The 25,793-nt window shown below is 46.5% G+C and overlaps 2 protein-coding genes across 6 annotated transcripts in view; both read right to left on the bottom strand.

Annotated features, from left to right (window-relative positions):
- Positions 1-620: 620 nt before the first annotated feature.
- Positions 621-18,583, bottom strand: hs3st3b1b (heparan sulfate (glucosamine) 3-O-sulfotransferase 3B1b). Its single transcript, XM_040134388.1, has 2 exons — positions 17,723-18,583; positions 621-1,693 (listed from the first exon to the last, which is right to left on the bottom strand). The coding sequence occupies exons 1-2, from the start codon at positions 18,301-18,303 to the stop codon at positions 1,075-1,077; spliced, it is 1,200 nt and encodes a 399-aa protein (XP_039990322.1). The 5' UTR covers positions 18,304-18,583; the 3' UTR covers positions 621-1,074.
- A 3,779-nt stretch (positions 18,584-22,362) lies between these two features.
- Positions 22,363-25,793, bottom strand: part of LOC120794769 (protoheme IX farnesyltransferase, mitochondrial) — a 34,533-nt gene continuing 31,102 nt past the window's right edge. For 3 of the 5 annotated variants that reach the window (XM_040136073.1, XM_040136070.1, XM_040136071.1), the window contains 2 exons: positions 25,269-25,501; positions 22,989-23,539 (listed from right to left, as the gene is read on the bottom strand). In XM_040136073.1, coding sequence (XP_039992007.1) covers positions 23,106-23,539; positions 25,269-25,501 — 667 coding nt within the window. In that variant the 3' untranslated portion in view covers positions 22,989-23,105. Of the gene's footprint in view, positions 23,540-25,268; positions 25,502-25,793 lie in introns of all 5 variants that reach the window. The other 2 variants (XR_005708156.1, XM_040136074.1) reach the window with 2 other exon arrangements.

Below are 25,793 nucleotides of genomic sequence, written 5' to 3'. Positions count from 1 at the left end.
TTTCAGTGAGGTGAAGCCTGGTTGTTGTTTGTCTGTCATCTTCTCCATCTTTATTTTCGATTTCTGACAGATATGCCTCTGCTACCTCATGCAAAGATTTTCCATCTCACTGCGAAAACAAGGCACATACGGCCCCCTGACCTGCTGTGCTCCAGCTCTGCTCTCCACAACAAATCAAATGCAGCTCAAGGAAATTTGATTGAGACTTTGCGTGACCTTTGAACTGAATGGATAGGGCAAGAGCCTGGCTCTCGGCCAACACTGCTTCTAATGGAGAGTCAGAGAGACAAAGCTCGATCGATCCTCCAGTTACCTTTACCCAATTAGCATAATGTTAACATGGGCCTCTATGTGGGTCGGGATAGGATTTAACATTTGATGGATGGGTCATTCATTAGAACAGGCAGCAGGAGCACCGAGAATCAAAGGGCAGCTGTATACTTTAAGCATGGATGACACAATGAGGATCAGTTAGACCTATTGATCTACCTGTTATTGAGTGGGAAGGGACGTGGTGTCTGTAGCTTAGGCTAATACCTAAAAAAAAAAAAAAAAAAAAACTTAAGTGGAAGATCTGTATTTTAGTGAAACACATTATAGAATAATCACACTCAGAATGAAAGGGTTTGAAAAAGATGAAGGTAAAGTGTTGCTGCGTATATAAATGAGGATGCACATGGATAGGTGTTCTCCACTTCTCTGTGAGCACTCTGTACCCGTAATATGGTGCTTTTACATGATCCCCCCCAGTTTCTTCCTCAGTTATCGCTGATTATCTGCATTATGAAGCACCGATAAATCCGCTGAGATTACAGAACCACGAGGGAGGAGCGAGAGAATTCAAAATTAAAATGAGGAATGTTAAAAACAACATGTGGGCCAGATGTTATGTACAAATATGGTTAGGCAGCTTAGTGAATTAATTGTTAAGAAATAAAAATAAATTATTATAAAATAGATTTCTGTACATTTTACATATATATAGCAATATCTCCACATCTTGCCATTGAATTACAGAGGAAAAAAAATTACTTCTTAACAAATAAACAAAGAATGTCTCTCATAATTTTCACGTCAATCCCAACCAAAGTTATGTCCTGTCATCTGGTAGAACTTCATGTTGAAGGGCCTGTAGAAGTCCCGTAGCCTCTGCACCACCTCAGGGTCAATGTTTGGATGGGTCCTCCCTTTGGTTTTGCCCAGGCAGTGGGGCTTGCTGCTGCCCTCTGCCTTCTTGAGGCACGGGAAACCCTTGGTCTGGTTGAAGTAAAAGTGTTTGTCTGTGATGATCCTCTTGAGCCCCAGGAAGTCCTGCACGCGGCCCAGCTCTCCGGCCGGGTCGCTGATCAGACGCTCGCCACTCACAAACAGGATCTGGTCCATGGGGAAGTACTGCAGCCAGTTGTCCAGGTGCTTGGCGTAGATGCCGATCTGGATGGCGCTCCATGAGGTGTCGATGAGCCCCGTAGTCCTGTTTTTGAAGGTGAGGCTCTCGAAAGAGGGAATGTCAGGCTTCTTAGACAGTGTCTGCGTGTAGTCTGAGATAGCCCTGGTGACGGGGTCCCTCACTACCACAATCAGCTTGGTGTCCCGGGACATGGCGGAGATCCGGGCTGGAGCCTCTCTGGTCACAAAGTAGCTGGGCGTTTTCTCCATGGTGATCTGGCCCTCGAGGGTCTTGGGCATCAGCTCCCTACAGAAAAAATGAATGAGGACACGAAAAGGAGGTTAGGAGAAGGGTATGGTGGAGCTAGGTCTTGCATAATGTAATCAAGTTGATGGAGTGTACTGTTTTCTGTAGTTATTGACTCGCTGGCTGTGTTCAGCCTTATTATAGGGCTTAAAAACCTATTAGTGCAGGCAGCTCTCCAACATCAACAAGCTCACTCACGCACGAGATATCTAACCTCTGACAGAAAACAGAAAAAACCTTATTTGCTGGATAATCAAACACACGGCAACATTTACTGGGATTTCCAAACATGACCAATCCTGAATTTAACCATATTAGGAATTAGAAGCTGGGTTTTCCCTCCTCAGCCCAGATTCTTGAATCCCCCCTCTTCTATTTGCAGCTAACCTGCTCTTTTACCCCTTCACAAATTTCATTATGAATAATTTTGATTCACCCTTACAATGCATTTTTTTTATGATCTAGTTCATCTTTCCTCAAATCTCACTGCTGGATGTAATGTTCCAAAGTGGTCAGACTTAATCAAAATCCACCTCCCTCTTTATACCATTAGAGCACAAAAACAAAACCACACTCAGTCTGCCTTGCTGACACAGGCATAGCTTTACCACGGTGCCCCGCCCCTCGTCCCATCTGCAAAAAATAAAAATTGCTAGATCGCTGAAAGATGATGAGGCTTGTTTCAGAAAGGGAATCTGTTTTTTGACAAGAGTGGGTTTGGTTTTGGGTGAAGGCTGGCTGATGGACCTGACACAGATATGTTACAGGCAGACATATAATCAAGAAGTACTTGAGACCAAATGGTTTTGAAGGAAAAGTGAATGCATTTTTCACTCTCAGTATTAGGTTTCAGAACCGGTGGCCAACCACAGAGTCTAGATTATGGCGGAGGCGATAAGAGCGGTTTGACTGACATCGGGACATGGATCACCTTTCACTCTTTGGTCCACCGCACCAGGAGGTGATGCACTAGTCTGTGTGATGTACGTGGGTTAAGATGTGTTGCTGGTGCTGGCTGGATGGGAAGGGTTCATATTAAGGACTGGAGACTACAACAGCTAGAACAGTCAAATGAAACGGACGACTACTGACACTCGAGAAGGAAAAACTCCAGGGAGACACCGACAACCAAAACCAGCATATTAGCAGTTTAGAGCACTTAAAGGAGGAAAAAACAAAGGAGAAGGGAGATAAGCAGGGGGCACTGGTCTATCAGGGTGAACCCACTCTCAGAGATAAGACTCCTGTTAGGTTGTTGTACCCTGAACCTTGCCTTTGTTGTTAAGGCTTGAGCACTGATACACCATTGTGCCGACAGTTCTATTGTAGTGGATCCCATTCAAATACTATGTAATCCCACACAGAGTATTTAAACACCGAGAAAGGTAAAAGATGTCGAAACTACAATGTTGGACAGATTCTGTACAGTCAGAAGTCTGTAATGCTTGGTTCTACCCCTTAGCTTCAGCTATTCCTCAGAAATGTACTCTAAGAGCCCGAATCTAGTTCATGTCCATCTAGCTCATGGCTAATTCATGTAACATCAATTCAAATATTTGCGTGCAAGAAAAGGGAATGGTGAAAGGGAAAGGGAAAGGGAAAATGCCCAACCCCAGGTAACGAATAGAAAGCCTTGTGGAAATGGTGTTGGCAGATTGGTGTAATCCTCATGCGCTGTGAGTGATCTAATTATGATAATATCTTCTTGATTGCTGACACATCAGCGGGTTGAATCGAGTAGACGGAGGGAAAGAAAGGCTGTTTCCAAAACGCCATTAATAGTCTATTGAAATCAAAACAGATACAGCATGTGGTTTTATGCAAGAGCATGACAGATCTTTCTGCCAGCAAACCATTGCTGGCGATATGAGTGCAAACAACACAATATGAGCACACGCACGTTCACAATTCTCTGCCACAATTTAAAACTGTTTATACAGCACCTCTTCAAGGAATATAAACCGAACATGCTCGAGTTAAACTGCATGCTATTTGTCATTTTCTCGATGCACAATGGTGATACTGCCTGCAAGCTTTTTTGTTATTCCTTGTGCTAACATACACAAAGAGTCCAGAGCCAACACAGAAGAGGCAAATGGCTTCCCGTCTAATCCGATTTCAACATGACAATGGAGCATGGAGATAGGGAGGAGGCATGAGTTACAATGTGCATAGTGATAGATTATGCTGATACAAGCTCAGGGAATCCTTTTTTTTTTTTTTTTTTTTAAATCAAGTGGTGGGGGTTGCAGGAGCATAAAACAAGGGCATGGTTGGACAGCGAGGGAGAAAGAAAGTGGTGAAGAAACCCCTAGAACGGTGCCAAATCTGCAGGAAGAGGCCACCCTAATAAAAAACCTCCACCTCTGACTTGGCCCACTCTTTCTGCCAAAGAGGTAAAATAGGCAAGAAGAGATAAAAGGGAGGAGAGGGGGGAAATTTTAGGGGGACAAGTAGCTCTTGGAGAAACAATGCCTATTATGCTCTTTTTTGATTTATGAGGTGCTGCTTTCAAAGATTCCGTCAGCAAACAGGCAACGCTGTGACACCAGGCTCCTCTTTTTTCCTGCTTTTCTTTGAAAGTGAGCCATTGTCCCTGAGCAGAGGGGTGAGCAGGGCAGTGGTCAGGGCAGAGGAGGATGGGGGTGTGTCGGGGTGGGTGGGGGGGGTGCTTATCGAGGGCTGAGTGGACTACTTCCCAGTCGCTCTCAACCTCAAGTGAGAGAAGCCTTTTGGAGAGCTCTTAAGTAGAACGTGTGCCAAAATTGCCCTGCAAACATCACCCTGTCCCCCTTAGATACCAAGGACTCCACAGGCTTCTACTTCGGGAGGCAGCAACAGTAAAAACTGCAAAAAACTAACTTGTCCTCAAATGTAACGACAGAAAAGCAACTTCCGTGCTTGTCGTACTTTTACGATCCGTATCTGTAGAGTTTTTTTCCTCCGTTGCTCTCTGTACCTTTGTCCATTGAGAATATTTCCAAGTTGAAAGACATGCCAAAAACAGTGATAAGACACAAAACAGAAGCCCTTGTCACATGACAGCATCAAACAGAGGCCGACAGAGTGGCCCTTTGGCCTGTGTTTTAAAGAGCCCTCATCCTGCTCGAGATAAATGGCAGGCAGGAAAAGGGTTATTTCTGTCTGATGCTTTTGCCTCCCTCCTGTCACGTTTGATTTGATGATAACGGGCTGCCACTGAGCTGTCTGTGTCACAGCATCCCTGACGAAATGACTAGTTCGCTCATAGACAAAAGGAAAAAGCTATTTGGCGTGTGTCTGTCGATTTTCTTTTTGATACAAAAGGTTTTCAATTGTCTCATATGTTTGGATGTTGAAAGCATTTGAATCTCAAATGAGGGTTTGTTTATTTGAATACAGACAAATCAGAGGGCATTTTGTATCCACCATTGAAGGGAAGGTGTGGCTTTTACCCTTATGGGCATTTAAAGCTAAAAATGTCTGTTTTTTATGGCCTGAAGTGCCTGGAGAGGGTTTTATCTCCCTGTGGGAGGTTAACACCACCCAAAACAACAACATACACTAAACAACACTCTAAGTAGCTCTACGTAGAGGATGAAATAACCTGTCTGTATAGACCAAGGTGAGAAAATCAAACTCTTCTGGGAAAGGCTCTTCTGGGAAATCACACAGACATTTATAATCAACAACTCGCTTCTACTTGCTGAAATCCTGAGGTTTCCTTACATTAAGACACTCCACGGTCTCCGCACCACTCTTCAGCCCGTTCTCTTTCCCACTGATCCCCAGAGTCCCTCTGAACCCTGGCAATCAGGCCTTGAGGTCCGATAGCGAAGTGACACTTCACAAATGGAAATAAGGAGATGGAGCAGATGCGGGAAGAAGTACTGAAAGACTCCCTTTCTTTTCCAAGGGGCCTCTTACCCGAGCCCCTTCACATGAACCGATGTGTTGGACGCAGAAGAACTTTTAGGAAATCTTGAACGTCACTTGTTCGTTCTTCGTCGAACATGTTCTAAATCCGATGCATGAAGATATGGAAGGTTCGTTGCCTAAATCCACGGATGAGTCATTGGTAAATAAAAGCAGTGATCATTACCGGTGTTCCCTTTCAAAGCTCCCAGCTCACAGTAGGAGAGGCCTACATGCTATGGGATGGAAATGCAGTAACCAATATATTTATATAACACACATACCAACGCACACGCACACACACACACACACACACGCACACACACACACACACTATGGATACTACTAAGGGAAGCAGACATGCACCCCTTTGGTGGCTCACTGATTATTTTCAAAGTAGCATTTAAGCACATACAGAAGCCAGAGATTTTGAAATATTCTCCACTGTGCCTGAAGTCTGACATTATATTTAACCACAGAGCATGGCTTTGGCTGTAAATTAAAAGAATAAAGAAGATGGTTTATGGCGCAGTCAGTTGGGCCTCTCCAATGCGGAGAGGGAGAAGAGCTCCCTTCATCTGGTCTCTCTTTCAAGCACTTGGAGCAGAGTCCAGGTGTTTGTATGCGGCCACTTAGAGCTTTTTGACAGTTCATTTCCTGGCTGAGAAGAGCCAGAGGTCCCTGCTTAAAACTGAGATCGTGCAGGAGTGTATGCTGAAGGGGGTCTGTGTGTATCTGTGGCCTTTACGTCTCTGGTCTTGTGCTGATATGTGTCTGGCTGTCATAAAGCATACATACCCTTGCGCCTGTTGTGGAGTAAGCCTCCATATCTGCACGAGCTGTATCCTTCGCACGTGCTTGTAACTTAATACTCAAAACTTGCCACACGACGAGCCCTAAGTGATGCTACGGCTTCGTCAACCTGATCAGAGTCAACTGTCAGTGCACCTCCTGAGCCTGAGGTTTCATATTAGCAGGCTTCACTGAATAATGGTGTCACTGGAAACTCACTGGAAGGTGGCTGAGTGGAAGCCCCTCTGAATCAGCTTTCTGCTAAAAGGATTAATAATTTAGACTGGCCTAGTATCACTTAGACCTGGATGGTGGGGCCCTGCATGGGACGGTCCATATCATGCAGCTAGACGGATGAGAGCTAAATTCCTCCTCTAGCTTACTGGGAATGCTTTTGTCAAAATGGCCTGTCAGAAAATGTTTCTATTATATCTCCCTTGCTTGACTAGATCAACTCTTTAGAAAGTCTCTTTCACATTGGCAGCGACAGACTGGTTCACTTTTTGGCCAGTCCCCATTAATGATGACTGATGATTTTTTTTTTCAGCTGAAATACTGCAGTCTCCATACTTTTTCCCCACAGTTCCCAGGTCAGTGTCATCCATCTACATTTAGTACTTTCAACAGTGCTATACGAGTGCATGTCCTTGTAAATGAAGCAGGCCGGGAATGGGAGGAAATTGGTTCGGATCAGCGGCTGTTGATCAGTGTAGTCATATCTCTGACACTTGTGTTGGATTTCTGATAAAACTAGGGGTGAAGAGGGACCTATATCATGTTCTAAAGAGATGAATAAATCTAAATAAAGAAGCTTGGATCTCTTCATTAACTCAAATAAGATAAGATTTACAAGGATAAGCTACAGAACCGATGGTTCCCAACTTTGGGTGCTGAGACAGAGAACAAATTTCAAGAGTCGCAAGATGATCAACAAAATAGGAAAGAAGAAGAAAAGCCATTAGTGCAACCCAAACTTTCCAGTTTGAAAAATAAAAACACATTTACAGGCTTTGGTCTCACAGTACTTAATTAGAACATTTAATAAGGTCTTTATCAAGAGAGAAGGAAGGGGAGTCTAAGGAAAATGGAAAAAAAAACACTTCACAGGGTCTTAGGTCAGAGTATAATGAAGCAGTCCCATTTCAAGCTTTCCAGAGCAACATATACTTTGTGGAACGGCCAAACTGGCAGGAGCCTTGTTTCTTGCTCAGTGACACTTTGACACCCAGACCCTGTGCTGCAGTCTTGGCCTGGTTTGATAAATCCGGCTCTCACACCCTTAACTCCATCAAGAAGTTGCACTATGTCAGAGAAGCCTGGGAATCTTCTGACCCTCCATGTAAACACAACAGTTAACCCAACCAACGCAACCCGTCCATTAATCATTTTTCACTGGAATCAGGGAGTCATGCTTCGCGGGAGTGGAGCATTTTTTATCCTAGCGTCTCTTACGGCCGGAGTGTGTGTAGGGGAGGGAGAGTGAACGACAGAGAAAATGTGAGTCGAAGAGGGAGGAAAAGACAGAGGGAGGGAGAGAGGGGTAGTCGGGCCTTGCGGTCATAGACCATCCAGGTCGGGCGCGTAGCCAGCCTGGTTTTGGAGGCAATATCAGACACTAGTAAAGCAGAATAAATAAATAGAGAACCAACCACCACATACAATATCACGGACTACATGTCAGACACTCCGACAACATATTGCTGAAAATACTTAAGTGAGGCTGAAACATTCTGCTCTTCTATCATTGTGGTCGCTTTGTGATGGGCAGCATCACAGAGGCACAAATTATTCAATTCGATAAGTAACTATCATTTTTCCTACCGGGAAAATCTGTTTTCGAGTATGTTTTTTTGCGATTTGGCACCTTTGAAAAACAGCACAGGAATGTGTGCAGCCATACGGGTTTCTCGGGGGCCTGGAACAACATCGGCCTGTGGCCATAGACAACCGCCTGGAATTACCGAGTGTTAATAACCCTGCAGTGAAGCGAGGGAGCCCACCATGTGGTATAAATAAAACAGAGGAGTTGGTGAAAGGGATGGTGGAGGGTAGAAAGTAGAAATACCTCCTCCCTGCATCTCATGAATGTGCAACAGCAGGCCTAGGCAAGTTTCATTTTTCCTCTTTTCAGGCTTTCAAAGGTGTTGCCCAAAAAAAGTTTCATTTTTCTACACAACATCTCACCGCTTTCTGTTTAACATGTGACAGAAGATGAGTCACCCGCCACTGCCACAGCGATCAGGCCACTCGTTCCGTGTGCCTCAGCACCAAACATGCCACACGCTCTCGTCATCGGACACGCCACTCGCTGATTCTACCCAGAATTTGTTTAGCGCTCGTAATCCTCACTAATCAGTGTGTTTGCCCTGGGTGTTTGCTGAAGGCGTTAGCCCGGAGCTAGCCACACATTCCGACGCTCCACCAGTACCAGGGTGTGAGTGGCTGACAGCTCAGACCAAACAAACCGTTGAACCGTCAAGGGATAGAAAAACAAGAGGCCAAACAACAATGAAGGGCTACAGGTGAAGACTCGACTTGTGTATGTGAGCGTGTGTGTGTGTGTGTGTGTGTGTTCGAGAGAGAGAGCGTATCTCGGTGTTGTTGTGTGGGTGTGCAGGCAGAATCAGCCATTCTGACTGATTTCCTGACACTTGACATGCACCAAGAGGCACAGGACTCCTTGATCTAGCTACAGCAAAGATGAATAAAAGATGAAACAGACTCGAGAAGAACATACACGCCACCACCCCCACTCCCTAGATGAGACAGTCACACACACACACACACACACACACACACACAGAAAGAGAGAGAGAGAGGGAGCAAGCAAGCTGCTTTGCATCCTGTTTGAATGGGCTGTCACCCATGACTGCCTGCACACCTTTTTGAAGACAGGTGAACTACAAAGTGTGTGCGAGAGAACGAGGGGATTTCCTCTCTACTGTATGTCACTCAGTGAGCAGAAAACCATCTTCCTGTGTGTTTGGGCTATTATTTAGCTTCCATCACTCGCACTGCAGCTGTTGTTGCAGGTTAATGGCTTACAAATTCCTGAAGACAGCCTGCCTCCCGAGCAAACCTATAATTAGCTAAATTGAGCAACGATAACACCAGTCGTGACAATTAACCTGCTCCGTTCTTGAGATGGAAAGAGTGGCAGCAGCACTCCTCAGGCAGTCCTCCAGTTCTCTTTGGATTTAAGTGTAGATGTTGTCTCCTACATTATCTCTGAGCACCCCGAAGACAAGATAATTGCTGTTAAGAACAACATGCGCAGTTTTAACCATTTCTGCCGCAAAGCCCTGCCAAGAGCAGACATCGGAGCTTGAAGTTTGGCTTCGGGTTATCCGTTATTTAGATCAGGGGACGGTTGATGAGCACGATGACAAACGTTTTTCACCTCTTCGCCGTAGCTCTATCGGGGAGCCTCTTGGTTATAAGCGAAACAGGATCTGCTCTGACGCTGTGCCAGGAAGATAAGCTATTTATGAAAGGAGTAGACAGAAAATGGAGAGCAGGTGCAAAAAAAATCCAAAAAAAAAAAAAAGAGAAATGCCAGAATGTACTACACGTCAGCCATTGGCCAGAAGACTTCAGAGGATGTTTGTTTTCATACATTTTTTCAAAGAGCTAAACCGTTTTTGTTTTTTTCCACAAGATCTCTCCTCCCCTTTTTTCTTCTTGTCAGTACACATCCAGAGCGCATCGTCCACCGCCACAGTTCTTCTAAATTTCTCATTTAAAAAACAGAAAAATTGTCAGATATTTAATTTATTCCGACCTGGATCCAATTATACGCACAGGTAAAAACCACAGGGCGCATGTGCCAGATCTTTTTCCATGTTCCACAGTAGTTGGTGAGAAAATCGAGAGCAAAGCAGTGAAACGTCACGTGTTCCTAAACCCAAAACCTACCTTCTACCAAAGTTCGCTAAATTTTGGTGGCAGGTTGTTTGACGTTGTGCTGTTTTGTAAAATGTAAAGTAAGAGCAGGAAATGTAACAGTAATGGTATAAGATCGTTTTCCTGCCCCCAAAGATGCAGAGTGGAGTTTCCAGGACTGCCTCCTGATTTCTATCGCTTAAACAAGAAGGACTACACAGGGTGGAAAATAATTGGAACTGAACTGAGTTTGGCCAGGTTGTCTTGGAGTTGAGCTGGAGTGCTCCACGGCTCTTATGAGAGAGCTCAGCAGCTCTGGGAGTACATCTAAATGGAGAGTGACTAGTGTCGAGCAGCCACGGTGCAGAGAGACGACTCAGGGCTTCTAATGAGCTCTGCTCTTTTACTGCCAGGCTAATGGAAACCTCAGGAGAGCTCAGCCGCTCGCTCTCTTTCTGTGTGTGTGTGTGTGTGTGTGTGTGTGTGTGTGTGTGTGTGTGTGTGTGTGTGTGTGTGTGTGTGTGTGTGTGTGTGTGTGTGTGTCCCCTCCTCTCTCCCGGAGGCAGGCACACTCTCCAGCACCCTAATGGCTACCTCTGGGACTTAATACCTGGGACGAGTGAAGCTTTACAGGTTTACTGTCATCACTTTCTCCTCTTCCTCCACCTTCCACTCAACTACATTTTCTTGGTTTATTTTTTCCTTCGGAAAGCAGTTAGGAGTTCCCCGACTAACCTATCTTTAACAAGAGTAACAGCGAATGATTAACAAAACCATAATTCGAGTGTTTGTTCTCCGCAGCCTCCAGGGGAACCTTCTTAACGTGCTAAAGAGTGTTTATTTAGCAGCGATGAATGACCATTAACTCTGGAGGGAGGATGTCTGGTTTTGTTCTGACATGTGTAACAACATCCAAACTATCACCTTGTTAAAAAGGGCCTAATTCACACGTTGCACAGAGGGAGGTTTTGTACACAGCTTTCTCCATCCTACGCTTCCGTTCTTCCTCCAGAACTACTTCATTAGACGTCTGTATAAGTATTTCATTGTCGTCGATCTTGAATTGCGTTGACTTCACCCTTACGGAGGAGAGCACCAGTGAGTGCTCGGAGGGCGAAGGCATACTGTAGCAGCTGCAGCGGTCACACGAATCCTCTGCCGGAGCGGACGAGCACAAACAATAGTCCGCGCTCACTAAAATGAATGCGTGTGCCCGTGTTATTCTGTTTGCGTCAACTGTGTGAAATCAGGAGTGTGTGAATGTTTGACAGCAAGTTCCTGTCAAGCTCTGTGGCTTTTATCCTCAGCTCCAGCGGGAGGTTCCTGTCTGTGGCAGCCATATTGTCTTCGCTGGTGTGGGTAGTAGTGTTCACTGGACACCATCAGGAGGAGTGGGGGGCGGGGGGGGGAGGCAGGCCGCCACTGTGCAGCGCAGCCACTCCCCTATTCACAGGTCTCCCCTTTCACAATTAACCGGTCGTAATTTGGGGATGAAAGCCGCCTTTTCACTGTTTCTCCACCCCCCGGTTACTCTCTATTCTCAGATGGGCCATGCCAGCTTAGGCAGCAGGGAGAGAGGGCCTCTGTCCCTCTGCGCTGACCAAAGGCTTCTCTGGGAGAGGGCCACTCGTGGTCAGCGAGGCCTGCAGCGGGCCCCGCCCAGGATTGGACGAACCGAGCACGACATGTGACACTATTCTTGCACACCAGCGGCGCAAGTGCACAGCTGGAGAATGGAGAAAAGCGGTTCACGAGGGAGGGATTTGAGGGTGATGTTCGGGGGAGGAACCGGGAGGGATGAAGTTTAGCCAACACAGAGGCACAGTTTCAATCTGCTTGTTTTTATGTTGGCCGCTACAGCTGAGGATTTGAGCGGAGGATGTGAACCTGCTGTCAGCTGTACGGTTGGCTGGCCAGGCGCTCAGTCCCCGCGGAGCCGTGGAGTTCCAGGAATCGGGAAACAATCAGAGCGCCAAAGTATCTAATCATCTGAATTCAACATTGTCCTCTCCAGAACTTTAACTGAGTTAGAGCCACTTGAAGTTTCAGTGCTCAGTGATTCTGTGAGATGCGAGGATTTCAAACAATCCTCATTTACATAACTCACTAGGCCTAAAAACTGTCCTGTCATACCATTGTTTTCTGCAGGGAACCGCTAAAAGACCCCCCAGCGGGGCTTATAGCTTCCAGCGGCTTTCTGTAGGTCTGCAGATGGTCAACACACAGACCCTGTCAGCAAGCAGACGTGGGCCTGACCCCAGTCAGAGGCCCTTAACCCATCTCTCCATATTACCTCCAATCAGGCCTGACCAATCAATACCAGCCATCCCTGAGGAGCCAGGCCGCGGCGACATTTGTGCAGGCCGTCTGAGCGTTTCATTCTTCTGTGACAGGAGAAGAAAATTGTTTGTGACTTCCCAGCTGAGCCTGTCACAACCATACAGCGTATACATCTGATGAATAACACTCTTCTCTACCTGTGGGCTCGCTACGTAACGTCCCGTGTGTGCGCAAACATGGGCGCTGGATGCATTGTTGGTCCGACGCCTTTCACCGGCGCCCCATAGAACCAGGTGGCCCCTTTCGCCATCGAGAGGAAGGAAGGAGGGCGAGGTCAGTGGCAACAGAGAGTGGATGGGTCACCTACGTGGAAACGGCAGCGCCCCTGTGGCGAGCAGATAAAAGGACGTGCACCCATCCAGAACTGTCCCTGACACGGCCCGGAGCTGCAGTCTGACTCTGGCTCAGAAAGAACCACCAGTGGGGGTGGGGGGGTGGACTAGCCTTTAGATAACGGCTTTCAAACAGCACAGACTTCTGCAAGCATCCCATGTCTGATAGTGGAACATGTTTTGGTTTTTTTCCTTTTTTTTTCCCCCCTTTTTTTAAAAGGAGCCCTTGTTTCAACAATGCTCCCCTTGTCCTCTTGTTGTGTTCTTCTATGAGTAGCTTTTACTGACGCTGCTTCCCAAGTCTCGTTTACCTCCGCGGTGTCTCTCCACGAACTAGACTGGGAACAAAAATTCACAAAAAAATTTTTTTTTTGTGTCCCAGCACAGAGATCAACAAACGACGGGCACTCTCTGCTACAGTCCAGTTAAAACAAACCTCACAGTCGCACAACCATAACACCACCGTAGTAAAACACAACAGTCACACCATCATATGGCCGTAAACACTATTACTGTGCTCGCCTCAATATGTTCCCAAGCTTCTTGTTTAACTCTGAAGCCAAATCCAAAGGGAGGAGCAACAGCGTCGACACTGCCGGGCCCCGACAGCGAGCTGAGACCAGAGCCCGCGACACGACAGCAAAACCACAGTACAGTAATTATATAGGAATCAAAGCGCCTTCATAGCCAATAGGGCTAAATGGAATATGAAGGGAGCGACATGCGCCGCAGACTGACAGGACGAGATGAGGGCCGCAGTCAACGAGAGTTAGGCGTAAATAAAATACCTCTCATTAAAGAAAAACAAAAAACGACGCTGCAGCCATGTCGAGAAAGAGTAAGATTTCAACTATCTGCAGCTTGTTCCACAGTGATACTGTAAATAAATAGTTAAATACATATTAAGATTGGCAATCTTATATGCAGCTGCTAAATTAAAACCAAAGGTTATTGTGTTTTTCAAAGAAGTTAAATTAGTGAAAATTGTACTTGTTTTTCTTGGGCTCTTTTTTTTTGTCTGATTTTACAACTATAGTATACATTTGGCGGTTTCTTCCCTTGTTTTAATACATTGTTTTCTCTGCCTTTTTAACTTTTAATGCCACAAGTTACATGGTAGCAAATTAAAAATATATATCCAGCGTGACTTAGGCTGTTTCTTCTGAAGATGCTCGCACTGCCGAGCCTGAGCCCGATTATATACTCTGCCCGGGTTACCCATGTTTTTTGGGAATTAACTCGCTGTATTTGCCATTAATGTATGTGCTTAGGATAAGTACATTTTTCACTTATCACGATCAGATAACCAGCCAGTCGCACTCTCCACCACTCCACCAAATAGGTGCAAACAGAAATTGAGAAATAATGAACCAATGTTCACATTCAGTCACACTGGCTCTGACTCTTTCTGTGTGTGTGTGTGTGTGTGTGTGTGTGTGTGTGTGTGTGTGTGTGTGTGTGTGTGTGTGTGTGTGTGTGTGTTCCTCGGGGCCAGTTCATGCATGACCTCACAGTGGAAATGTGTACCTCCTGATACAAGGAGCCCTCGGTCGAAGGCGTGAATCATGTGTTTGTCTTTGGCACTAACAAAAACTGTCAAAGTACATCAGAAATCCACAATGCGGCTTGTTATCACCACCTCCATTCATTTTGAAACTTCCCCCTCTCCCTCTCTCTCTCTCTGTCCGCCGCCTCCCCGAGTCTTTTCTGCTCCCTCTATGGCGGCGTTCACTTGGTGGCATTCCAGCTCTAACTGTGTGTCCACCGGGGAGAGGCGAAGATGGCGCAAGCCGGTTACAATGTCTGGACGGCAGCGAGATTGCGCAAGCGAACAAACGAGGAGAGGTGAGTTGCTCAACTCACGCACACAGGCACACACATAGGCGTCCGGAGCCGCCTCCGCGACTGACCCTCGGTGTGATCCCATCATAAAAACCTCAGAATAAATCTCAATGCCACGCAGTTTTTTGCCAATCGGGGACATTCCAGTGTCGTCTCCCAACTCATCCCCAGCGCCGGGTCCCAAAGGGGGAAACTTTGGAGGATCAGCAGTGAATGAAGTATGATTTCCTTTCTCTGTCCATCCTCACTTGAGAAGGAGAAGCACTAAAAACTTTTCTCCCCCCCCCCCCTTCCACCTCAGGGAATGCTTACACCAGCTGTTTCACCGAGACATACATTTCTTGCTGCAGTTCTTCCGTAGAAGTATGGCCTGGCAGATTTTCATTGTTCTGATACCCACTTCTCCAGAGACAAACAAGTTAATGGGTTCTCGCGGGGCGGAACCACCACTGTTTAGATATGTCCTGCTGAAGCAGAAAATGCCTCATGTGACCAAAGAAATATCTAAAATCGCTCACTGCTGAGGTTTTCTCTACCGGATTCTGCTTTTCAGCGCAGAGTGGAAAATACAACGACATTGTCCTTTACGTCTTTTCTGTGTGTGTCAGGGTTTTTTTTTTTTTTTTTGGAAAGAAAACACGGCAAAAACCTGGATTTTTCTCCGGTTCAGGCGATACACTGCGTGTGCCTACGTTCAATCCCAGCAGGAGAAAAATAAAAACCCCTCGAGTCCTGACTCCTCTACGTGGCTGAAAAAAAGTATTCCGTTTCACGGCCTTAAAAAGTGGCAGGCGGCACTTTTCCACAATTCCCTGCCCAGGAGAGCTGGAAATACTGTAGGTGGACGCCGGGTCGAATAACAGCTCCCCCCGCAAACGCAGGCCCGAGGGGCCCGCGGCGAAACTCAGTTTCCATCACTGCGGGCGCGTAAAACTTCGCACAAATCAAGCGACGGCGTCTTTAGCTCGGACGCCGCCGACACTTGCTTTTTTCTCCACTCGGCTCTTTTTCTACCCGATGTGGCACATTGTTTTGGGGGCCCTCCTCCTCCAGGTCTCGCGTATTTAACGTGCAGAATAAGAGCGTGACGGGGGGGTCGGGGGTCAAATTTTTGTCAGACATGTTTTCCCCGTTTTTTAATTTTTAATTTTTATATATGTATATATATATATATATATATATATATTTTTTTTTTTTTACTTCAGACAAAACTTTGTCAAACTTACTCTTTCACCGGACTCGGAAACACGAGACTCGACGTTTCAAAACTTGAAACGACGGAAATGTCTGGAAGTAGTCGGTGAGATTTTATGGTGGAATTCCATCATCAGCCAATCGATAGATCGATTCGGCCATTCGGCAAATTTATCGGCCAAAGCCTGCCCCCGGTTATTTGTGGATAATAATAAGGAAGCAATGGGCCGGTCGTGTTAAAGCGTCAATATCACTCTGATGAAATGATCCCTAAAAAACAAACTTCAAATGCAGGTGGGGGGGGGTTGAAAAACAGAATAACCCGGTCGAGGAGCTATTTTCGTTTCATTTCGTGTCAGGCTGCGGGTGTTGTGACCTACAGCCACCAAGTGTGTTTTGCTCCAGCTTCGTTCAATTCGGGCTCCGTGATTTAAATGACGAGGACCACGTTAGTCCTGTCGCCCTCTGAAGATGTTTTTTTTCGCGGTTGTGTCCTGAGCTGGATCCGCACTCCGTCTCGCTCTGTCCCCCCTTTTCTTGCAGCGCAGGCTACGGGGCCTGCAGAGCCCGCTGACCCGCGACTGGCCGGGACGCCTTCGAGCCCCTCGGCTCTCTAAACGCCACTAGGTTAAATATTCTGCAAGAAGAAAACCACTATATTTTATTCTCTCCTTCTTTTCATTTAAATCAAAAGCTTAGGGAATTTCTTAGTCTTGCAGCGTATCCCGCCGGGTTCAGCCAGATCCGTGCGCATTGTGCCATCCACGTTGAGCCTTATGTCGCGGTACGCACTGAAGTCAAGTAGGAAATTGGCCGCTGGGCTCAGGTTTTGTCAGCGTAACAGTAGGTAACTGCGAGCTGAAATCAGCACAACTTGACTCTAAAGCAAAACCCCTGCTCCATAATTAATTCAATGTAATTTATATTTAAAAAAAACAAACAACGTATCGTATTTGCAAAAAATCATTACAAAAAAACCAAAAACAACAACAACAACAACAACAGCAATAAAAAACAGCAAAATTCAAACGGACCTTGGCAGAAAGCCCCGCGAAGGTGCAGTGTTGCACTGTGTCCAATAGAGATCACTGCACATCGCAGAAACAGGCCAGCCCCGGCTGCCGTCTGCGAGCAGCTCCAGTGTGACACAAGTCAATACTTTTTTTTTGTTTTGTTTCGTTTCAGGTTTTTTTTTTAATTACACACACACGATTAAACCAGCTCTGCTGTCAAACCTGAAAATTAACACATCTGAATATCAAGGCATCGTCCGTGCGAGCCCGACAGCCGAGGGCGTAAACGGACACACGGCGAAGCAGGGGTCACAACCAAAGTGTTTTATTTGGCTCGATTGGGCCACTTCGGGAATAAACTGCCAAATTTGCCGGACAGTGACAATTTTTAAAAATCGGAATCCGGTCTGCTTTTGCAAAGGAGCCTCCTCGTGAACCGATTTGGGATGAATTCGCTTGTTCTGTTGTATCGGCCGGTCTTAATTTTCTGAGGGGAATGAATAGAGAAGCCAGCAAAATTCTCCCGTAACGACAAAACACTCAAACGAATATAAAGATACACATTTGCTGGCGCAGGGGTCCATATCAGCGTAACTGCTCCGCAGCAGCGCGTCGCCGGCCCCCGGCTCATCTGTCTAATGGGGCAAGAAACTCATCGAAAATGTCCAAAGTCGCATTTGGTTTTCTAGACATATTCAACCATCACCCAGACCCGGTAGCGCAAAGTGAACTGGTTTTACCTGTACCACTCCAGTCCGTTCTCATAGTTGCGGTCGAAGAAGTGCGGCTCCGCTCCCACCGCCCTGATGTCCGGATGAACGCGGAGAAACTCCAGCAGAGCCCGGGTGCCTCCCTTCTTCACCCCGATGATGATCGCCTGCGGCAGCTTCTTGCTCCCGGAGCCGTTGGAGAAGCTGGACATGGCGCTGGGCTCGGGGGCTCTCTGCTGCTCGCCCCGCACCTCGTCCCACTCGTCGGCTCTGTCCGTCTCCAGCTCGTTATTGAGCAGGTCCCTGGACGCGGCGGTCCTGATGGACGGCTCCTCGTAGTCGCTCTCCGTGTCCTCCCAGGGCTGCGGGTTGGCCAGCAGTCGGGACACCAGGTCCGTTCTGCTGCTCTCTGTCCTCTTGCCCACCGCCGGGCCAGCCTCCTTGCCCCGGTAGCTGTCCACCACCAAACTTGGCATAGTGGAGCAGTAGCCCACGCAGGAGTACAGCATGTATACCCAGATTAAAAACATGATGCTGAGCAGTAGTAGCTTCTTCTTCACGGGGCTGGACCAGAGGGCGTACAGGCTGTGACACACCGGGCTATATTCCATAAGCCTTTCGGTTGAGAATCATGTCCCAGCGACGCATATTGCCTAACTCACTCCCGGGGGCACCGCGGCAATCCTCGCAAAATTACGCACATGCTCACCTAAAACTCAAAAACTGGACAAACCCCGCAAGCAAAGACACACACGCTAATCTAAGCACAGTCGAGGAAGGTGGCATATCCGGGGATGGAAAGGCATTGGGGGGAGTTTTCAATCGTAGCTAATGGCGAGGAAGAGCCTCTGGAAAAGTGTTGCGCTGCGACGGACGCATCCGCTGCGCGTCTCCGGGCTCATCTCAGGTTGGTTAAAGCCGCCGCTGGAGCCCCGGACCTTATAGAGAGACGAGCGGGCGGAGTGACAGCGGCGGCAGCCAGTGGAGCTGCCGGGGAGGGTCAATTATGCGGCCGTTCGTGGCTGGGAGCGGACCAATCGGAGGGGAGGTGTGGGCGTCCGTCCCCCCCCCGTCCCCGCCCCCCGCCCCCCCCTCAAGCCGTGGGATCCTCGGCGCGGGGATTCTGCTGAGAGTTTGGAAAAACTTTCTCATTGGGCATAAAGGTCAATTAACTGGGGCTCCTCGAGTCCGGGCACGGGCGGATTATTCAAACCAAATTAGCAGGCTCCAGACTTCCGCGCGGCCTCGCCCCGACGCGGCTCGCCCGTGGCCCCAGCGACTGTTCGTTAATCCGATAAACAAAAACAAAAAGAAATTAATAAACGAATAATAAACTTGGGGAAAATCGATTCCATCAGAGCGGCTTTTGGAGACACGCGAGGACCGGCTCCCGGCGGAGCGAGCCGCACAGTCACCGGGCGTCTGGCGCGATTCGAAGCGGACTCCGCGAAAGTGGAACGCTCTCGGCCGCGCAACCGGCCGACACCGACCGAGGGGCAGTGGGGACGTCACCCGTTTCCCTTCGCGCTCTTCTAATTATGAAGTTAACCGGGGAGGGGGGGGGCAAAGTCGGACAGATCGTTAATTATAAATTAACATTGTTTTAATTGTGCACTTACCTATAATCGTGCGCATGTGGTGGCTACTAAAACGGGAAACTAATAAATAAAGGCAGGCTAGATAATAATGATGATAAGGATAATATTAGAATAATTCCTATTTAACCAGCAATACACGAGGACTACTTACCAGCTATTTACTTGTTTAGTTTGACTTTTTTTTTTGTCCATTAAGGTGAACGCGTCTTCACGCGTTTTCGTGTCTTTCTTTACTCTTCCAGCTCGTTCTCAGCCTCGAAGTGAATCTACCGTCAACACGCGGCTGACATGAAGGAAAAAACCTCGCGCTGCCGGTCAAGTCCATCGCGGGCCGCGGCTCTACTTCTTTTGATATTATTAAAAAATAATAATAATTTTAAAAAAGGGTAATCGACTCACTGCAAAGTGTCAACTCCCCCCGTGGCTCCGTGGCTTTAGCAAAAGCCAGTTCATTATCATCCTACATTTATTAATCGTTTTTTTTTTCCTCTTCTTCTTCTCAAAAACTTTGAGGGTATTTTACATTTAAAAATATATCTATATATATATATATATATATATATATATATCACAGCACAGAGGGTCCGAAAAACTCCAGCCCGCGTATGGACCAAAAATATCCTCAAGACCTTCTGTGTTTTGTTTTCTGGGACATGATTCAGTCATCTTCCAGACGCAGGACACACACCGCTGTTAAATAAACTTCTCTGTTACTTTCTTTTCTTTTTTTTTTTTTTTTTTTTAAATAACCGAGTGCGCTCAAAGAGCCCCGCAAACCTCCTGAATAATAATAATTTAAAAAAAAAACAAAAAAAAAACACAGGGAATATGCACCCAATTTCCAATTTAGAGGGAGAGAAGTAGAAGGAAAAGAAGAAAGAAAGAAAGAAAGAAAGAAAGTTGCAGCGAATATTTTTCATCTGAGGCTGGAGATGACTCAGAGCAGATCTGTAGTTCAAACCCCGGGAACTTCGGCCGCCTGTGAAAAAGAGCCGCTGTCAGACTGTTGTTGTTGTTGTTTTTAAATTGTTTTATTTGATTTTATTTTCATGTTTTAGAAAGGAACGAACCCGGGCGGACATGTTTTTAATTGTATGCGGACACGTGGGCTTTTCTTTTCCGCCTTTGGCTGCAATGAACGCAGTCAAACGTGGCGGCCCGCGTCCCTGAGATAAACGGAGAGATAATCCGACGGAAGCCGAGGCCAAATTCTCACGTAAAAATGGTCTGTTTTTAAAGACGAGATTTGCCTTTTCATGTGACTTTTTAAAATGTTCACTGTCCACACACTAGCAAAGGGACCTGTAGCTTGTCTTCATGGGGCTCAACGGCGACTTTATCGGACAAAAATGTGTTTTTTTTGTGGTTTTTTTTTGTCCTTTTCGTCTAATTTTCCTGCAGGGACTTGCAGGGTTTTTTTTTTTCTTTTTTTACCGGTGTGGTTGTATAGTTTCAGTTAAATATTGCTTTACGATTGCCGCAGCTCTTTGGATTTTGCAACAGCAAACCTTTGAGGGGAGGCCAGAGGTCATACTTCATCCTGAGATTTCATTGCTGGGTTTGAAGAGTCCTGGAATCCGATCCTGTTGCACAGTATTTCTCCCCCTCCCTCCCTCTGATGTGAGAGTCAGTGCGGATATCAGAGCTCCAGCACCGGGGTAGACTGCAGATTGCTGTTTGGGGACCGTCTCCTGTTTACAGATGCATGTCTCGATCTCCAGTTTTGTTGACTCTGGCATGAAGGCTCAGAATCGCACCGAGTGGGCAAAATAACAGGAATGATTTAATGACTGATATCAGCAAACCGGAAAGAGAGGAGCGCACAGAAAGGAGTGAAATATGGGAGAAGAGTGCTCGTGAAATATTGTTGGCTGACGAAATAAGAATACATTGACTTTCTGAGGTTTTTCTTCATCTCACACGAGGGTGAACGCGATAAATCTAAAGTACAAAATTTCTAAGAATCATTCTGCGCAGTCATGATCAAACATCCGAGTGAAGTTACAAAAAGTGAAAGATATTTTTGAGTGGGGGAGGCGGGCGTTAAGAATTCCCACTTGTTGCGTGAGTTTTTGAACAACTCCCATGACTAAATGTGAGGATAAACCTGCCCGGGACTTTCACGGTCGAGTATGAGCAGTGATCATTTCCAAAGGCTGAATTTAACTCTAGCTCTCCCGTACCACCGGAGGAAGAACGCCTCTCGAGGCTGTGGCTTACTAAATCAAGCAACAGATGAAAGCTCGGTTACAGCCCTGCTGCTGTACGCGCCCGTTTAATCTTATTCATATTCTCAGCCGTCAGCATCGGAAGCAGAAACGAAAACCAAAAGCCAAACCGCCACTAAGACAAGACAGCAACCAGAGTCACCGCTGCACCTCTCTAGGAGCGGATATTGTAAACCATGGCGGGCCATCGCGCTGAGCCGTGGAGGTTAGGCGGCGACATTCAATCTCCACACAGGTTGGGGTTGTGCGTGTGTGTGTGTGTGTGCGCGTGTGCGTTTCCCCACTTTTCGCTCAACTGTAACAGCTGGCTCGATCACTCCCCCTTTCACCCTCTTGATATGAAACTCCGTATCCGGTCAGACGCTTTACGAGGATGCCGAGCCCTTTCAGGTCTCCCGGCCTTGGCTAAATCCCACAGCCCCCCTTTTATGGAGGGAGGATGGCAGCGAGGGGGAAAGGGGGCCGCTTGTTTCTCCGAGCGCAGTGATGGAAATGTAACCAAATACCAAAACTAGGGGTAAAGGGTGGAAGGGGGAGCACACAGAGACTGACAGGTGCAGAGGTGGCCTGCTAAATAGAGCTTATTGGAGGGATGGTGATTTGTGCTTAAAGTGAACATATCCACTAAGGCTAGAATTGAAACTTGAATCCAGATATTAAGTGAGTTAGCGCCACCACCTAACAAGGTGTGGTGGTGGTTTGTGTGTGTTTGATAAGGGTGAGGCTTCTACGTCAGGTGCGCGGCCGTTCACGCACAGCTTATAACTTTCTACATTTCCAAACATTTAAGTGGAAACAGTGAAGAAGCAAACGATGACACGAAAGCAAGAATTACAATCACGACGCGTTTATTATTGGAGAACACTTACCCTTGTGTCTCTCACAGGGCTCAACTCCTCCCTTTGTTTTGGTGCAGGTGAACCGTGTTGAAATAAAGCATTATGCAAATGAATGAAGACCCATCGCTGCGCTTCCCGACTCGCAACATACAATGAGGCTTATTAACTGTCAAGTAGCAGGGATCACGTTAAAGTCCAACAACAATCAACAGATATCGGCTGCGGTGCAGCGTCTGCTTCAGATTAAGGTTTTCTTACTCTTACAGAAAATCAAACATATCTTTTGATTACGTGATGTCTTCATGTCCATCTTCTATTTCTTGCATTTGTACAGTGCATTGGGTTTTCTGCAGACAGTGACCGCTGTGTGGATCCATAGGAGCGATTTACACTGTGCAAGATCACTTAACATCAGTCATGTACAACATGGAGCGGAACTGGTGGGCCCCTATATAAATAAATACAGAATATATGTACAGTACACACACATTCAAATGATTACAACCTGACGTAATCATTCAGTGTGTTTTCTGTAAAATCAGCTGTTTCCATCCAAATCCTTTCCAGCTCATTTCCTGATACGCAGCGAGCAACACTGGCTTAAAATGAAACACACAGGTCGAATAAAGTGTCCATCACCCAGCAACCACCAATCGCGATGGGTGGTTAGGGGAAAGACCGAGGGAGTATTCGGTTAAAATCAGGGTCTCAGAGGTCTTAGAGGTACTGGAGGCAACTACGAAACCAGTTAGCTCTGCAGTGCGAGGGGTGAAGAGGAGGCTGGAGGTAGAGCCGCATCCTCCTGGTCTGTGCGAGGCTTCTTGCAAGTGAGCGCCAGCAGCAGCAGCATGGGCAGGTGCCAGAGGCTGCAGAAGAACAACTTGCGGGCGCTGCTGCGGTCCCCCTTGCGGTAGAAGCGGAAGGCCAGGTAGCTGATGTACAGGTTGATGGGTAAGGAGACGACAGGGAAGGTCCAGGTGGTGACGTCCATGACCGGTGCTAAGGCTGACAGGCCGATCAGACCCAAGCTGTGGCGCAGGGCCACCCGCTTGCACATGCCAGGGTGGGTGACGGACATCATGCGGTAGCCGCCGCGGGAGTAGTCTTCCCGCAAGTTCCAGCTGAGGGCGTTGAAGTGGGGGAACTGCCAGCTGTACAGGAAACCACCCAGCAACAAAGCACCTGGGGGGTGAGACGGAGGGAGAGATAAAAGAACGAGGAGGGAGATTAATGATGCAGACTGCGGCGGCACAGGGAGTCAAACTAATGTGCTGCTTCTTTAATTCATACTCAGCTGCCAAATATTAGGCCAAGTGCTGAAATATGTTGTAATTTTTGCATATAAAAGTACCCTTTGTACCTTTAATCTTAAAATGGTAATGAAAAACAGCACTTCCATGAACTTTAACAAATTTATACCACAAAACAAACACTTTGCCAAACTTGTTTTTATTCTAAATTATACAGAATTTAGAAAAGTGCTTTGGCCTTTCCAAAAACTAGTTGCTCAAGTATATTTCATCCAGAGGTACATTAACACATTAAAAAAACCAGCAATGCAGCAGTGTTGTATCTGATGTCTTCACGATTAATCTCATATTCGGACCTCTGTGCTTTTCCTGTGTCACAGCTACTGAATGAATGACTGAATGACCATGTAGCCAGTTTCACAACAAAGACCAAAAAAAAAAAAAAAAATATTCACTTATGGCTTTTCACTTACGGAGTTACAACTGTGAATATTCTTTCCTCCAAGACATACAGTTACATCAATTATTGTCTCAACCCTGACTGGCGCAAAATGTTCCTCATCATCATTACTGGTTCCTTTTTGTCTAGCGACAGCTGTTCTCAGACGCATTACATCCTTTTCTAATAATTACTGTCGCTTTTAATAATCTACACGAGTCAAACCACAACAACAAATGTATGGAGTGACAGGGAGATATTTTTATCCAATCTCCAATAGGTTTAATCATTTGGTTAAAATGCAGTTCATTCAAGGGGCAAGTTCATCTCAAAGGCTGAGCCACAGTTTAGACTACATTACTTTTAAAGCTTTAATGAACAGGACGAGCCCCCTTCAAATATACAGTAATTGACTGGAATAGAACTGCTTTCTTTTTATAGATGAAAAGCCAGTACATTCATTAAACACGATTTTGAAAGAGCCCACTAAATATTTGCAGCGTAAATATTAACTTGTATGAGTACTCCCCTCAGGGATAAGGCAGCAACACGATGAAACTAATTTCATACAGCTGCCTTAACAGAACCCTTAATGTCCAGCAAACAGGCTGAATAAGCCCCCGTCGCTTTCTTTTCACCAGCTTTACAGATGCTTTTGTTTAAAGCCACAAGGACAACAGACAGCACCACAGGGATTCTGGGCCATATGTAAATTAAGCTTCATGTAGTGTGATATCAGGCCTGGTCAGAGAGGTCCTGAATCTAGTGAAATATGGCGACTCACAAAAGGTGTTGGAGCAGGAAAGAATTATAGGTCTGTAATTCATGATTATATCATTATCAAATAATCTGTTGATAATTTTTCTAATCGATCATCTAGTTTTATCAAACGTCACAAATTGTGGAAAGCCCATTTCACTCTCTCAGAGCCCAAAGTGACGTTTTCAAATTGCTTGTTTCATCCGATCGACAGTCCAAAACACAAACATATTTAATTTACTATGATATAAAACAGAGAGAAGCAGCAAATCCGCCCACTTGAGGGGCTGGATCCAGCAAATGTTTGGCTTCCTTGCTTCATAAATGACTCCAACATGTTGAAGATGTCCCTGAACAGGAAAACCGCTCTCTCAACCGACTTAACATTTCAGCACTAGCGTCTACACCCGTGTACATACAGGCGAGTCCACCAGTACCCCATATCTCAGCTGGTGAGTCGTACCTGGCTGCAAACAACCTGTGGCAGCCGTCCAGCCCATGATGGGAGGTATCGCACCCACCACCGCCCCCAACCAGGTGTTGGTGATGCTCAGCCTCTTGAGCGGTGTGTAGCAACAGGTGTAGAGAAAGATGTTGAGGGCACCCAGGAAGCCCGTTAAGGGGTTTACAGCCAGCGTGAGCAGAGCGACTCCAGGAATTCCGCAGGCCAGAGCGAAGGACACTGCATGGAGGGGACTGATGGGGGAAAGTGAAAAGACAAGACCAGAGACAGAGGGAGAGGATATGAGAATAAGCTAAATCAGCAAGACAAAGAAAATAATACACAAAAGCAACTTTACAAGATGAGATTCTGATGGGTTTTTTTTGATAAAAGACAAGTTACAGTACGCAGATTCAGGCACAGATAAATATTGGGCCATATGGGGCCACACAAAAGTCCATCACCGTCGTGGGAACTATGTGATGATAAAGTTCTGTGGGCCTGTGCAGACACCAGACAGGACAATGATAGCCAAACATTTTCAAC

The sequence above is a fragment of the Xiphias gladius genome, chromosome 9 (assembly GCF_016859285.1).
Source record: "Xiphias gladius isolate SHS-SW01 ecotype Sanya breed wild chromosome 9, ASM1685928v1, whole genome shotgun sequence".
Taxonomy (NCBI): Eukaryota; Metazoa; Chordata; class Actinopteri; order Istiophoriformes; family Xiphiidae; genus Xiphias; species Xiphias gladius.
The sequence above is the reverse complement of the archived record's forward strand: the minus strand, read 5'-3'. Positions and strand labels throughout refer to the sequence as shown.

Bases quoted from the DNA above. Each gene is read 5' to 3' on its own strand.
- hs3st3b1b (XM_040134388.1), bottom strand. From the start codon at position 18,303: ATGGAATATAGCCCGGTGTGTCACAGCCTGTACGCCCTCTGGTCCAGC. The intron at 1,694-17,722 runs GTAAAACCAGTT...TTTTTTCTGTAG, and splicing joins AACGGACTGGAGTGGTACAG to GGAGCTGATGCCCAAGACCC.